We start from the raw sequence: 17,099 nt of genomic DNA, 5'->3' as shown, positions 1-17,099 counted from the left end.
TCAGCTTTATTCTTTACTCAACTTCTCATCATTACACAATTTTCTTTCCGTAAGTACACAGAACATCTGTCAAACCATCAAAAACAGTACAGCTTATTAGCCAACATAAGCGGTAGCACATCGTGCTGGAACGCTGCTGTCTCCACGCGTGTGGAAACTTGTTCTTTCCGTTATGTTGCTTTTGCAATATTGTGTTCCAGTTTCATATTCCTGATAAAGTTTCCTTTTGTACAGCTAAACACTCGGTAAAGATTTAAAAAGACGAAACTAAATGTGAAACGAAGAAGAGGCCTAAATAAATACAGCCAACGTGAAAAATGCCACATACATTTAATAAATTTATGGCTAAAACTATGAAGAGGATGTCTTTTATAAACGAAAAGTAGGAAACGGATACTCAGGAAGATAGCAGGGACCGTCTGGGTATCAATGAAACAGTCCTCAGATCATCCCATCCGGTCTAACTCTTTGACGCTCAGTCGCAGAATACCGCTATTAAACGTGGCTAAACAGCGCTCACAGCAAAATAATTGTTACACAGCTCAATGAAGCACTACGCCCAATCACAGGGTGTCTTTATGCCACAAACACGCCTTGTCTGCCGGTACTTAGCAATATTTCATTAGCAGCCACAAGAAGATCTTAGTCATTGATGAAGGTGTGGTCAAGAATAAAAGAAACAGAATTACCAATTCACTTAGGAACTGCAATATTAAGGCCTCAGCGACTGAGTTCTAGAAAGCCATCGTGGCTCTCTGCTGTGAGCCGTCAGGACAGTAACTTCAACATGGGAGGAGCAATCTTCCATGAAATGTGGTCAACAAACCAAAATTCCCTGGCAGAGACCAGCAGGTTTTATCTGCCCCTGACGACACTATGCATAAAGAATCGAATCAGAATTGACCAGGGTAGATGCAGAGCCCTGCCGCACCAATGGGGACTGAAGTCCTTTCCTGAATGTGACTGCGGTAAACAACAGTAAGCTGTAAATCCACATAACATCTGAATCTTCCCTCAGAGTATGCAAAGGGACACTGGAAGACCTTCAAAATTTTTCTGCAGAAGGTTCTGACTGGCTCCCGACCGTGGGCTTAGAGCTATGAAGCAATTACGAACGTGAGATTGTGTGTAGCCGTATAGGACTGCTCATATTCGTCGTAAATAGTTATCTACACTTCTATGTCATCATACGACTAATAAAAATATAAAAATAATCCGTATCATGTTTCGAAATGAACGTATTATTTTAACTGCGTGACGGAAATGTGTCGTACGCTTGAAAACCCAAATTCTTCTTCTTTCCTTTGTGAGGACCACAGTCACAGAGAATATCTTGATAGAAATTTCTGCCATTTGCCTGTCAATTGTTCATTTACTTTACACAATCATTATTTCGGCTATATAGTCATTCCAAACTCCATGTTTAAATACGTTAAACTGTGATAGGTCATCGTTGAAAACACATGTTTATAGTCTTATAGACCAGTTTTTTTGTATTACGGGCTACGAGTACCAGAAATACGTTATTTCGACGATGACATGTCACAGACAGGTCAGAAATTTTTTTAAATTTAAACACGAGCTTCAGAGTGACTATAAAGTCAAAATCGTGACTGGGTAAAATACATGAATAGGTAACAATCGACTGGTGGAAATTGCCATCAAAAAAATTTCTCATCCTCTGTCTGTCTCTTTCCTGAAAACAGGCCTATTTATTGCTCTTTCATGCTCGGTATCTTATAATCTATATGCTTCCGCTGATTTAAGTCTTATATCCGAAAAGTGCTAGAATGCTGGTGAAAAAAAACTGTTAACGATTTTTTCTAATTTTGAGTCCCACCTATCTACTGAAGAGCATCTTCTTGTGAATAATAATAGAAACATATTTGTTCATGAAAACGACAACGTGTAAGTAAAGAATACTGAAGCTGTTACCTGCTATTTACGAAATACTATTTTGTCAACAAACTTCAGAATTACTCTCTTCTTTTCTCGATTACAATGTTTCAAGAAATGTACTATAACCTCCATTTTCTCAACCATTTTCCAAACGAACATTGTGGAGGGAACTGTCCGCAGTGGACTTTGGGAATCGGGTAACATGCAAAAGGCACTTACAGTGACACTGATCACACTGATCAGCTAGAACACTATGACCACCGACCTACTATCGATATAAACCCGTCCAGACGATAGCAACATCAACTGACGAGCAAAGACTGCTGGTCAGACACACTTACGTTGCATGTTATAACATCAGGCGTGCTGTCCACGTGTAGAATGGGGAAGGCCCACGATCTTTCTGAGTTTGACCCAGGGCAGATTTTGATTACCCGGAGGCTCGGTACGAGCATTTCGGAAACTGCTCGACTTGTCGGGTGTTCGACGAGTTCTGTGATGAGTGTCTTCAACACAGCGAAATCGAGGTCAAACCACGTTCAGACGTCGTCAGGTAAGGGGGGCACCCTCATTACAGATGTGGGACGTCGTAAGCTGGGCAGGCTCGTAAAACAGGACAAGCAGCGAACTGTGGTGGAACTAACATCACACTTTAATCCGGGGCAGAGTACAAGAGTACAGAGTACAAGTGTATCAGAGTACAAGTATGTTTGTGCTCCGAACACTCCCTACAATGGGCCCCCGCACCCGACGATCCATGCTTGTACCAACGTTAAGACCACGACTGAAACTGGCACGTGACCATCGATAATGAAAGTTAACGCAGTGGCAGAGTGAAGCATGGTCTGATGAAACCCGATATCTTCTGCATCTTGCTGGTGGGGTGGATCTAATCTTTCGTCTCCCAATGGAGCAGCTTCTTGAAACCCGTACTGCGGGTCGGAGACAAAATGGCGGCGGGTCCATTATCCTCTGGAGAACATTCACATGGATATCTACGGCTCCAGTGAAGCTCGTGCAAGGCACCATGATTGCCAGGGAGTATCGTACACAGGTTGCAAACCACGAACACGTCTTCATGACGAGCATGTTTCCCGACGATAGTGGCATTTTTCAACAAAATAATACGGTACGTCACAGGGGCAGGAGCGTGCTGGAGTGGTTCGAGGAACACATTGGCGAGATATAATTCATGTACTGGCCACCCCACTTCCCAACTTGAAAGATCTGAATCCGATCGAATATATCTGGCATGTGATTGAATAAATGTGATTGAATGTTGCATCAGAGCTCATCGCCCCCTTCGCCCCCCCCCCCCGGAATTTACGGGACGGTGGAGTGTGTGGGCAGATGTGGTGGCAACTCCCTACACCGGCTTACCAAGGCCCCATTGCTCCCATGCCACAATGCGTCGCCGCTTTTATCCACGCCGAAGGAGGACGTACTGGCTATTAGGTAAGTGGTCATAATGTCCTGGCTGATCAGTGCAAATTACAGTGTAGGCTAAAGTGGTCGAACGAGTCACAATCGTGGCTCTTTTCAAATTATGTGACGTGTCGAGTGTGCCTACGGTCCAGTGAGGCCTGTAACCAGCAATATAGAGTGTGTTGATCACGTTGGAAGTGGTTCTGCGAAGCTACTGATCTTCTACAGCATGACTTCAGGTTACCATGAACATGAACAATGATGTTTATTTCAAGCTTATCTGCCACCAACTACTGCCCATTCTTCTACAATTCCATGTTGAGTGCACTGTGATGTCCGGCCCCGGTAGCTGAGTGATCAGCGCGTTAGCCGGCACGGTAGCTCAGCGTGTTCGGTCAGAGGGTTAGCTGCCTTCTGTAATAAAAAAAAACTGAGTTAATGGATCAACAACGAACTTAAACGGATCTCTTACGACGTCCACCTCGAGCAGATGCAACGAACAAAACAGAACAAAATGAGATTAAAAAAAAAAAAAAGCGCGTCAGAATGTCAATCCTAAGGGCTCAGGTTCGATTCCCGGCTGGACCGGAGATTTTCTCCGCTCAGGGACTGAGTGTTGTGTTGTCCTAATCATCATCATTTCATACCCATTGACACGCAAGTCGCCGAAGTGGCGTTAAATCGAGAAACTTGCAGCCGGCGAACGGTCTACCCGACGGGAGGCCCTAGTCACACGACATTATTTTAGTGCACTGTGATGACTCCCGTCTTTAAAGTAGATAAAACTAGCATAGTACTGTTACCGTGATAAAATGTTGCAATTAGACCTAACGATCCAAAAGTATTTTTCGTGAGGTAAAATTCAGTGAACTTCCATTCCCGATCTACAATACGTACTTTCTCCTGCGGCAGCCCACATCTATCGTAAGCAATATATTCTCTGGTGATTTTTAGACTACATTCGCTCGCAGGTACGTAAATATATTCAGAGACTAAATAATTCCAAACATCTGTGACAAGGAAGAATTAATCTCCGAAAAGAGAATATAATTCCTGAAATAGGACATTCCATATATTTACACTAGTGCTTAACCAAATATTCGTCTACCTAGAAATTTTTTATGCGTTTCGTGTCTCTTTATGAAGAACTTCAGCGAAACTTCGATCGCAATTTTAATAAATAACGTAATTATTTTGTGTTAAGAACTGCATTAAACAATACACAGATATATCATTGTATTATTAGAGACAATCGATAATGGTCTGTGATCAGACCATCATCGGGTCCGGAAACATCGCAACTATGCGCTTCCGTGATGCTGAGGTGCTGTTTGGACCCGATGATTGTCTGATGTTAAACCGACATCGATTGTCTCATAAAATATAGAGATACAACTGTGTATTTCATACCGCAGCTCTGTTCATTCATTAACGCCATACAACTCCACCTCCATTAGAATCATTTCTAATTATCTTTGTAATCCTTCTTGTCTATCTGTTTCAGTGTCTGGCGTCAGCGTACATCTTATAACGCCCGTAGTGTGCATAGTTTGCATTTTCTACACCATGCTGGTATGTACGATTTCTGCCCACTCTGCATTATATAAGCGCCTTTAAAAGGCTTTTAAACTATGATCTCAATAGATATACAGTCTTTTTTAAGCTGATGGAAGTAACCTTTATATGTTCACATCTTAATACAGACGACCTTTTTTTCTAGAATATGTAATAGAATGGTTAAGTAAATGATATGTGTTATTCTTGATCAACGAAACGAAACCTGGGTATGTATGCTTGAATATGTACGAACGGGTAAATGAATAGTTATTCCGACTATACTGTTTCGTCTTTGACCTGTCATCACCGGTGATCGTTTTATCTTGGCTACAAACCGTAGTCTTCATCGTCATTCAAGGAATTAAGAGAATACTGGAGATTTTGTTTTGGATCGTTCCCAATCGCGATGTTTTATCTTACGGAGAGCTCAAAAAGGCTTAAGACTGCATCATTTAGCATTTTAACATTGAAAAATAATTTTTCGTGAGTTAGTGCTTTCCAAAGCCAACAAATGGCTCTGAGCACTATGGGACTTAACTTCTGAGGTCATCAGTCCCACAGCCAACAAATCGTGCAGAGCATGAGAAGAGTGAATTTTCTACAGTTTTTGTGAAAAAAGCTCATTACATCTTATTTACGAAATTCTTTTCCCACCCAAAGTAATATTTCTTCAAATTCCGAGGCTAAAACCTCGTTAACCGCTTATGAAGGATGATAATGTCACTCTACAATACGCACCTTATATGGGCTGGCGGCGATAACCGTTTGTCCTCACTGGAAATATGTTAAGCGTATAGTCTTCAAATGCGGTGCAGGTGTATGCCATTACACAAAATTAGGTTACGGGAAGATCAGCTATTCATCCCGTTCAACCATTTATAGCTTTTTAACCAAAAATATACGATGAAAATGTTCGAAGTAATATAGTCTGCATCAGTCGTTTAAAAAGGCTGCTTCGATGACACGCCGTGGTTGAACTGAAGACCACAGCTGTAAACAATGTTAAGGTACAAGTTTACTGGTTTGAGGCACATCACACTAAGGTTTTGGTGGAATCTTATAAGTGTTTAAACCACATCGATCGTGATTTTTCTATTAAAATAAATCATTGTTTACAAATATTTTTAAAATCCAAAATTATATTCATAACTTTATTCTTAAAACTGCGTCAACGGATAATTCGTTGTTTACTTCCGAACTGAGTTCACCTAACATGGGTCAGCCACTGTTTACTGGCTGGGCGAGTTATCGAAACATTTCGCTAAAACGTTTCAGAGTTCTGCATCGCCAAAATTATGACACTAAAATTTGCATAGCACAATACAAGATTAAATTTATTGTTACCTTACTGCAGCCCGTAAACAATATTAAGGATGACCATTAAGATGTCTGTCATCACACTGCATCTTAACTTCCCGTAAGCTGTTGTGAGGGAAACAGTTTACGTTGTTTGCTTCCTTAAATAATCATTCACGTTTATCTGATTAGCAACAACTTTCGAAGATTATTTGGGTTCAGGAACTTATTCAGGTTCTTCATCAGATTAGAAGTTATCCATATCATCTTCGTGTGTGTGCAAATAGTCCCTCAAAAGCATTTTCCTGGTATGCACACTGCACAGGTTACCAGCACTGGCAGCCCAAATTTTAGCTCTTCCACTGTTTACATGCACACACCCTGAGAAACTTCCCATTAGTGAAATTAGAGCTAGAGCTGTCATATCTTGGATTATCGTTTTATTATCAAATAATATGAAAAAAGCGTATCACAGACCATGTTTTACATGCAGTAACAATGTTCCTCCTTGACTACCTTCCATTCTGCACTTTAACAAAATTCTTCCACGAAGAACATTAAGCCGACAAAAACAAGATTGTCTGTTACTTTCCGACAGTCAACTCAATATCTGTTAACAACTCATTACTGTGTAAGAACTGCATACGGAAAAAAGCGTGTGTAGCGCAGCATGTAAAAATGTATACATAGTATTTCGTATACATTGTTTTCTGTTACTTGTTGAAAGCGACCATATTTTCGAACTATTTTGTTACTACATTGCACAGGAAATAAATGTTTACCAACGGAATTGTGTAGCCTAAAATGTCGTCGATATAAATCCTATTAAAGAATGATCATTTGAAAACAAGCCGGGGTGGAGAATGGTACTGGATGACCCATTTTCCTGACGTTATTTACAGGCACCAGCATATCTGAAGTGTGTAAGAATGGTGCTTACAATTTTCACAAATATGTGGCAACTCGCTCGAGAATTTCTTATTTGTCTCTAAATATGAAATCGTGAAGCATCAGATTAAGCTAGATTTTCGTCGTCTGCATTATAGACGTATTTAAGATTTTCTCGTGTTCTGGAGAAAGCATTCGGCGACTGTCTGCTGCCCCCAGTGAAGTAATAAACAATATCTCTGTATTGATCTCACGGAAGTCTCCTGTGTGAAGGCTTGCTTGATGTAGCTATCCATGCTATTGTATCCTCCGAAAGTCTTTTCGTGTCTACATAATTCCTCCAACCTACATCCATTTGAACGTGCTTATTTATTTTGTCTTCCTCTACAATTTCACCCTCCACGCTTCGCGATAGGAACAGATTATCTATTCCTTAATATCTCAGATTTCGTCAACCTACATCCATTTGAACGTGCTTATTACTTTTGTCTCCTTCTATAATTTCACCACACTTTGCATCGGGAACAGATTATCTGTTTATTGATAGCTCAGGTTACTTCAGCCTGCATCCGTTTGAACGTGCTTATGACCTTGGCCTGCCTGTAAAATTTTAATTTCCAACCTTCGCATCACTAACACATTAGCTGTTCCTTGATACCTCAGCGTATGTCCTTGCAGCTTGTCGCCTTAGTCAAATTGTGCGCAGAATCTCCATTCTCTCCGGTTAGATTCCCGTGGTCTAGGGGTAGCGCCTTTGATTCATAATCAAAAACGTTTTCGGTCCTGGGTTCGATCCCTGCCACTGCCTAAATTTTAATAATAATCAGCATTGGCGGCCGAAGACTTCCGGCATAAGAAGTCAGCCTCAATCTGCCAACGGCCTTGTCAAACAGGGCGGAGGAGCGGATAGAGGTTCAGGGCACCCTCTTGTCCTAGGGGTGGGAAATTGCCCCTAAAGGCGGAAGAATCAGCAATGATCAACGACATGAGGATGCAGAAGGCAATGGAAACCACTGCATTAAAGACACGTAACGTGTATCCACAGGACATGTGGCCTGTAATTGAAGAAGTGTCATGATGATCTCTCCATTGGCAAAAGATTCCGGAATAGTCCCCCATTCGGATCTCCGGGAGGGGACTGCCAAGGGGGAGGTTACCATGAGAAAAAGATTGCATAATCAACGAAAGGATAACGTTCTACGAGTAGGGGCGTGGAATGTCAGAAGCTTGAAGGTAGTAGGGAAATTAGAAAATCTGAAAAGGGAAATGCAAAGGCTCAATCTACATGTAGTAGGGGTCAGTGAAGTGAAGTGGAAGGAAGACAAGGATTTCTGGTCAGATGAGTATGGGGTAATATCAACAGCAGCAGAAAATGGTATAACAGGTGTAGGATTCGTTATGAATAGGAAGGTAGGGCAGAGGGTGTGTTACTGTGAACAGTTCAGTGACCGGGTTGTTCTAATCAGAATCGACAGCAGACCAACACCGACAACGATAGTTCAGGTATACATGCCGACGTCGCAAGCTGAAGATGAACAGATAAAGAAAGTGTATGAGGATATTGAAAGGGTAATGCAGTACGTAAAGGGGGACGAAAATCTAATAGTCATGGGCGACTGGAATGCAGTTGTAGGGGAAGGAATAGAAGAAAAGGTTACAGGAGAATATGGGCTTGGGACAAGGAATGAAAGAGCAGAAAGACTAATTGAGTTCTGTAACAAGTTTCAGCTAGTAATAGCGAATACCCTGTTCAAGAATCACAAGAGGAGAGGAGGTATACTTGGAAAAGGCCGGGAGATACGGGAAGATTTCAATTAGATTACATCGTGGTCAGACAGAGATTCCGAAATCAGATACTGGATTGTAAGGCGTACCCAGGAGCAGATATAGACTCAGATCACAATATAGTAGTGATGAAGAGTAGGCTAAAGTTCAAGACATTAGTCAGGAAGAATCAATACGCAAAGAAGTGGGATACGGAAGTACTAAGGAATGACGGGATACGTTTGAAGTTCTCTAACGCTATAGATACAGCAATAATGAATAGCGCAGTAGGCAGTACAGTTGAAGAGGAATGGACATCTCTAAAAAGGGCCATCACAGAAGTTGGGAAGGAAAACATAGGTACAAAGAAGGTAGCTGCGAAGAAACCTTGGGTAACAGAAGAAATACTTCAGTTGATTGATGAAAGGAGGAAGTACAAACATGTTCCGGGAAAATCAGGAATACAGAAATACAAGTCGCTGAGGAATGAAATAAATAGGAAGTGCAGGGAAGCTAAGACGAAATGGCTGCAGGAAAAATGTGAAGACATCGAAAAAGATATGATTGTCGGAAGGACAGTCTCAGCATACAGGAAAGTCAAAACAACCTTTGGTGACATTAAAAGCAACGGTGGTAACATTAAGAGTGCAACGGGAATTCCACTGTTAAATGCAGAGGAGAGAGCAGATAGGTGGAAAGAATACATTGAAAGCCTCTATGAGGGTGAAGATTTGTCTGATGTGATAGAAGAAGAAACAGGAGTCGATTTAGAAGAGATAGGGGATCCAGTATTAGAATCGGAATTTAAAAGAGCTTTGGAGGACTTACGGTCAAATAAGGCAGAAGGGATAGATAACATTCCATCCGAATTTCTAAAATCATTGGTGGAAGTGGCAGCAAAACGACTATTCACGTTGGTGTGTAGAATATATGAGTCTGGCGGCATACCATCTGACTTTCGGAAAGCATCATCCACACAATTCCGAAGACGGCAAGAGTTGAAAAGTGCGAGAATTATCGCACAATCAGCTTAACAGCTCATGCATCGAAGCTGCTTACAAGAATAATATACAGAAGAATGGAAAAGAAAATTGAGAATGCTCTAGGTGACGATCAGTTTGGCTTTAGGAAAAGTAAAGGGACGAGAGAGGTAATTCTGACGTTACGGCTAATAATGGAAGCAAGGCTAAAGAAAAATCAAGACACATTCATAGGATTTGTCGACCTGGAAAAAGCGTTCTACAATATAAAATGGTGCAAGCTGTTCGAGATTCTGAAAAAAGTAGGGGTAAGCTATAGGGAGAGACGGGTCATATACAACATGTACAACAACCAAGAGGGAATAATGAGAGTGGACGATGAAGAACGAAGTGCTCGTATGAAGAAGGATGTAAGACAAAGCTATAGCCTTTCGCCCCTACTCTTCAATCTGTACATCGAGGAAGCAATGATGGAAATAAAAGAAAGGTTCAGGAGTGGAATTAAAATACAAGGTGAAAGGATATCAATGATACGATTCGCTGATGACATTGCTATCCTGAGTGAAAGTGAAGAAGAATTAAATGATCTACTGAATGGAATGAACAGTCTAATGAGTACACAGTATGGTTTGAGAGTAAATCGGAGAAAGCCGGAGGTAATGAGAAGTAGTAGAAATGAGAACAGCGAGAAACTTAACTTCAGGATTGATGGTCACGAAGTCAATGAAGTTAAGGAATTCTGCTACCTAGGCAGTAAAATAACCAATGACGGACGGAGCAAGGAGGACCTCAAAAGCAGACTCGCTATGGCAAAAAAGGCATTTCTGGCCAAGAGAAGTCTACTAATATCAAATACCGGCCTTAATTTGAGGAAGAAATTTCTGAGGATGTACGTCTGGAGTACAGCATTGTATGGTAGTGAAACATGGACTGTGGGAAAACCGGAACAGAAGAGAATCGAAGCATTTGAGATGTGGTGCTATAGACGAATGTTGAAAATTAGGTGGACTGATAAGGTAAGGAATGAGGAGGTTCTACGCAGAATCGGAGAGGTAAGGAATATGTGGAAAACACTGATAAGGAGAAGGGACAGGATGATAGGACATCTGCTAAGACATGAGGGAATGACTTCCATGGTACTAGAGGGAGCTGTAGAGGGCAAAAACTGTACAGGAAGACAGAGATTGGAATACGTTAAGCAAATAATTGAGGACGTAGGTTACAAGTGCTACTCTGAGATGAAGAGGTTAGCACAGGAAAGGAATTCGTGGTGGGCCGCATCAAACCAGTCAGTAGACATGACCAAAAAAAAAAAAAAAAAAAAAAAAAAAAAAAGATTTTGCACCTTTTATTACATGACCGAGTTACTCGTAATATCTTCAGCAATATTCCATATCATCAAAGTCCAATAGATCCTACTCTCTTCTTGCCTGTAATGTTCATCATCCACACTTTATTTTCACACACTATCCATCAAGAATTATTTTCAGTTAAGAATTTCTATCAAATTTATATTCCACCAAATAAAATATATGATCTGTGCAGTAAGGTACATTTTGTTGTAGCTATGCTGCATTTTATAACTCCTTTAACTAATTCAGTCGTTACCCAATGATTCGTCTGAAACCATCAACAAACTCTACTTGTCACGTCTTCCTCCATTTTTGTGATTTATTCACTAAAATCAGAATTTAGTAACGAACAAATTATAGCCAGAATCCACATTTGATCCTGGAGATGGTTTACAGTTACAATCATGATTTATAAGTTTCTCTCTCAATATTACGCAGTATATCTGGTATCATCAGTTGTGTCTAGGTCACGATAACGCAAACGGCGCTCGTTCGGCACTCTACAGGCAGGGGTTACTAGGAAAACCGAAATAATGGCGAACACACTGTTAGTTTGTGTTTTGCTGTTGTGATTTCCAAATTAATGAGTCAATACTATATAGATGTGTCAATACTATATAGTACATAAATCGTCCAGCCTGACCAAGTTTTGTCACCGTATACGATCGTCTTTCATCATTCTCAATAGAGTGGTCGCTGAGGAATACTGAAAGAGTGAAAATCACACTATTAGAGCGCCTGAAGTGTTTTGTTATAGTGGTTTCTAAATTTCTCTCCTAAGATTATATAATTTCTCTGATTTCAAATGGTTCAAATGGCTCTGAGCACTATGGGACTTAACATCTGAGGTCATCAGTCCCCTAGAACTTAGAGCTACTTAAACCTAACTAACCTAAGGACATCACACACATCCATGCCCGAGGCAGGATTCGAACCTGCGACCGTAGTAGTCGCGCGGTTCCAGACTGAAGCGCCTAGAACCGCTCTGATTTCGTCCGGTATGTCCCGCATGTCCCGGACTTCGCAACGTATACGAACCTCCTTCACTATTTTAAAGGCAGTGATGACTTAGGTATGCAGAATGAGTTCGCAATAGACGATTAGGCTCTGTATAGTGTTTTGTTGTAGTGAGTTTTAAATTTCTCTTTTAATGTTATATAATCTATCTGATTTCATCCATCTGACACGGTCTCTTCATCTAATACAGTCCTTTTTTGTCACTGTCGAGACGGTGGTGACATAAGAACACTGAAAGAATGCACAACACCCGATTAGCATGTCCGTGGTATTTTACTGCACTCATCCATGTATCACCAAATTTCAAAATAACGTAATACCTAATGTTCTTGAAGGGAAGAGGTATTATTGTCGCTGCGGAATTCACAAGATAACGTTAAAGACAAATGAAAACGAGTTAGAAAGGATATTTTCTGTGGGTCGCTCCTGTTATTAGAGCATCCCAAGAAACTTGCACATTATCTGGGCTCGAGTGTTTGTTGATACTGCCGACGTCATAGTTCTGTGGTTTAACGAGATGTTACATCAGGTAGCTAGGCCAATATATCAGCGCCTCCAAGTGATTTGTTCTCCCCAATGAAACATTGATAGTTGAGAATACCCAAGCAAAGGCATAGCCCAGAGCTGGTGTTCCCTTTACCTTCAGTCCCAGAAGATTCTTATCAACAGTTACACAACACCAGTCGGCAGGGTCTCTTTTTATTGTTCACAAAGGGAAAAAAACAATTGGGAGGGGGGAGACGGGGATGGCAACTCACATGTTTGGACTCGAGAAGCTGAAAGTGACAGTGACCCTGTATGGGTGTGGGTGGTGACAGATGGCTTGGAGGCGTCTGTGAACGAGCTCAGACATGGGAAGCAACCGTCTGTCCGACGAAACTGTAGGACGTTGTGCTATTTCAAAATAACTAGATGTGTGTGACTGAATAGAGAATACTGTATCGCATTGTGGTGTATGAGTGAATGTACTAATAAAGAAGTGAATACCAGAGTTCAGAAATTGCCTACTTAGCTGAAGGAGTTCGGGCTATCGCTGAAATTTGTTTCCATTACTGATGGTGGTGAGGAAAAGGTTACAAATACTTCGTTAAATTGAATCCATCGTACTGAAACTGTATCAATGCTATTTTTATGTCACGTTTCTCTTCTTATATTTCATTCTTGGTGATAATTTTATCCTTTTGATTGCTTTAAGTATTATATAATTATTTTGGTGTTGGTATTGTCTGCGTTAAAAATCTTCATGCATCATAGTTTTCGAATATACGAACTGCAGATCTACTACAACGAAGTGGTCGTGGGGCCTTGGAAAGTGTGTAAGATTGATTGTCCGGACTGAAGGGATTTGGAATATAAAATGAGGTTAGCTATCTCAATGTGTAGTATATGACGTACGGAGAAAATGACGCAGCATGCTGATAATTAGTGCATTTCACTATCAATTTATTTCTCTCGCTAGCAATATAAAAGAAACAGATAACTGGTATAAGTTGTTTAACAATCTCCTAGGTGTACGAATACAAAAGGAGAATGGCCGTCAGTAATGGAAATGGTCTCAGTGAATTACCAAAATATAACATATTATTTTTTTAAAAATTTAAAATCGAGACAGAATAAAGCACCGTAACTACTAATGGAAATGGTATCATAAAGCACGTTCTGCGACGTAAGTCATAACTATGGAGTTTATGCAGCAACTTGCTCAAAATCTGGGCCGTGTGCTACCAGCGTGATGGACAGCCACCACTAGTATGACGACTACGCATCTCTGTGAGCCACCAACAGGAGTTCCCCATCTCACCTTCGTGTGTGTACATTGACTGGATTTGTGTTTACCGTATTAGGTAATGCTGTTGCCTCATGCCTTGTAACACTTCAGTGTCTTGTTCCTTGGTGGATCCCGGTTTGGGAGCTGATACCGTCTATTGCAGGGTGGGCTGAAAGCGGTCGTCTGGACGGACTTCCTGCAAGGCCTGGTGATGATCGCGGCCTGCTTTGCAGTTATCATCCTAGGTTGCCAGCTGGTGGGTTCCCCGGTGCAAGTGTGGAACATTTCCGACGAGGGCGGCCGCATACGTATCTTCGAGTGAGTGACAACACGGGTATCAGCTTATATGACATTTTATTTTTAGTATGACCTACATATCACGTTCGAATCAGAGTCACACTGCTGCTGAAAGAGCACTGTAGCCGACTCTAATTTAGTTTCATTGTTATTCGATTGGTGACGTATGTGTCACTGGGCTGTAGAGTATGCTATCAATGTGTCATAACATAGCTTTTTTCTTAAATCAGATTAATAAATGAAGGAGTTGCTAATGACTAAACTAAAACAGAAGTAACAGTAATAATGAAATGAAAAGCCGTACGAATCACTCTCATTTGAGGATTCCTGATGATGGTGAGACGCTGAATGACAAAGTGCCCGGAGGTTGTGTAGGTCTTATCCAAAAGAAAATCGATTTTATTAAAGAATGTGAACCATATAATAAATCAGAGTGCATGCATAACAGAGAACAAACCAAGAAATAGCGCTCAGTTTATCAAATGACCTTCATACATTATACGAGAAAGTAACACTCCATAAAACCTTTCCCAACGGGAATAATCATCTTCACCAAAGGGGCACAAGCAAACATGCAGAATAAGAAGTTCTTATCTATACAGACAGTATCAAATATTAATAATTCAATATCTCGCCGCAATGAGAGCAAACGTTTTGTAGTAAAAAGGGAACAAGAATTATCACGTGACACCACAGGAGAACACCATGAGAGCCAACCAAGGATTTTGTTCCACAACCTAATCATAAAATGCACCGAATTGAGACCGACAGTTTAAGCAAGCAAGCTACAGACAACACAGACACAGTGTAGGTTAACACTTTGGCCAAATGTAGAAAAAAATGTACAAACAAAAGCAACGTCAGTTACAGGGGAACAGTTTCCTAATATTCATTCTCGCTTCCCACGCCCGGGTTTCCGGGTTCGATTCCCGGCGGGGTCAGGGATTTTCTCTGCCTCGTGATGGGTGGGTGTTGTGTGCTGTCCTTAGGTTAGTTAGGTTTAAGTAGTTCTAAGTTCTAGGGGACTGATGACCATAGATGTTAAGTCCCATAGTGCTCAGAGCCATTTGAACCATTTGAACCTAATATTCAATCAGTTAAGGCACTACGCTATAATTTCCGGGTCTAACAGTGACCTCGGCGTGTTTGAACAACATAAGTCTTTGGTTACTTGAGTATGGTAGTACAGGATCAACGGCTTACGAGCCAAGAAAACACAGGTCACTACTACGAAATTCCTCCCACTTACAATGGAAACCAGGTTTCAGCTAGTACTTCACGTCCCGTGATGTACGAAGGCAAACATCATCCGCTACTCCAGCTGGAACGATGCCTCGTGTTCACAAGAAACCATGGCCATCAATCGGGCCAGTTGCCTTGCTGCTTTCTCATACTTACAGCTCCTCCTCCAGCGGTAGCTGTCGAGCTCCAACTAACTGGCTGTTTCTATTTACACTGTCGATTCCAACTGCCTCGCAGCCTAAGCCCACGGGAAATACCGCAACGGACTTGTGACTTCACACTAGTCGCCTTGTCCGACATACATAGCGAACGCTCGGCTACGTCTGGGACCAGGCAAGAAATAAGTATGTCAATTTTTTTTCCTTTATTGAGTTTCAATTCCCCCCGAAGGGGGCGAGCTGGTAGCAGCTTACTACGCTGCTCTACAGCCTACAGACTTTTTCTAAATAAAGGAAGAAGAAAGAAACGAGGAAAAACAGGCGATAAAATGGTGATTTAAAGTGTAAAATGGCGTAAAATGCGGAAAGTTAAAACAGAAAGCAAAAGGGGTTGGCAATGTAGATAAAAGACACAGGAATCAGACAAGTAACATAGTAGACACACAATTAAAAAACATGGCGACAGTCTGGTTTCTGTTCGCAAGAGATAAAAGGCACACCCAGCGACAGTATGATGGCCGTTTGCAACAAGTCCCAAAAAATACAACACGGAACACTCTCTGTAAAACACACACTGTAGAACACTCACTGTAGAACACTGCACTAACGTGGCAGCACAAAGACGACACTCCCGAGCCAAAGGCAGATGGGGGGGGGGGGGGGACCTGCAGGAGGGGGAAAAACAAGGAGGGAGGAGAGGAAAATACGAAAAGGGGGGAACCAAGGAGGGAGAGGACTAATAAAGGGGGAGAAGGGCAGACACGAGAGGGAATGAGAGGAGGCAGAGGAGGGAAATGGAAAAGGATGTGGGGGAGAGAAGGGGGCAAAGAGAGGGGAGGTGAGGAAGAAAGAGGATGGAAGGGGGGGGGGGAGAGGGAGCCCGGGAAAAGGATAGAGGAAAGGAGGGGGAGTGAGGATCAGAGTTGATAGGAGGGGTAAATGGAGGGAGAGAGGGCATCATCCGGGAGGGGGAGCTGATGGAAGCCACCTTGGGAAAGGAGATGTAGGGTGTAGAGATGGAGGGTAGGGGCGGACACAACGGTGAAGACGTGGCAGGGGGCGGGGATCGGAGAGGAGAGGAGCAACCAGGGGGTGAGGGGGTTCAAGACGGCGGGAGGTGTAGAGGATGCGGATATGTTCGAGGAATAGGAGCAGATGGGAGAAAGGAATGAGATCATAGAGGATCCGCGTGGGGGACGGGAGGCGTATACGGAAGGTGAGGCGGAGTGCATGACGCTCAAGGATCTGGAGGGACTTATAGAATTTGGGGGGGGGGGGGGGGGGTAAGTATGTCAATGAAAAGGCACCCAATAAAGCCTTTAACTTCGTCATATGTTATCGAGAGCGTGAGAATATCTAAACGCGCAGCTACGAAATATTGAAGCGGTCTCAAATATTAACTCGTTTTCTGATGGAGGCAGTCGCTACAGCGCGTAATACCGGTGTTGTCACGCGC

General features: G+C 42.0%; 1 protein-coding gene across 1 annotated transcript in view; it reads left to right on the top strand.

Moving 5' to 3' along the window:
- Positions 1-17,099, top strand: part of LOC124612844 (sodium-coupled monocarboxylate transporter 2-like) — a 104,993-nt gene that overhangs the window by 32,915 nt on the left and 54,979 nt on the right. Inside the window, exons 5-6 of the mRNA XM_047141273.1 lie at positions 4,829-4,896; positions 14,110-14,264. Coding sequence (XP_046997229.1) covers positions 4,829-4,896; positions 14,110-14,264 — 223 coding nt within the window. The remainder of the gene's footprint in view (positions 1-4,828; positions 4,897-14,109; positions 14,265-17,099) is intronic.

Source organism: Schistocerca americana, chromosome 4 (assembly GCF_021461395.2).
Source record: "Schistocerca americana isolate TAMUIC-IGC-003095 chromosome 4, iqSchAmer2.1, whole genome shotgun sequence".
Classification (NCBI taxonomy): domain Eukaryota; kingdom Metazoa; phylum Arthropoda; class Insecta; order Orthoptera; family Acrididae; genus Schistocerca; species Schistocerca americana.
Note: the sequence above shows the minus strand (reverse complement) of the source record. Positions and strands in the feature narration are given on the sequence as shown.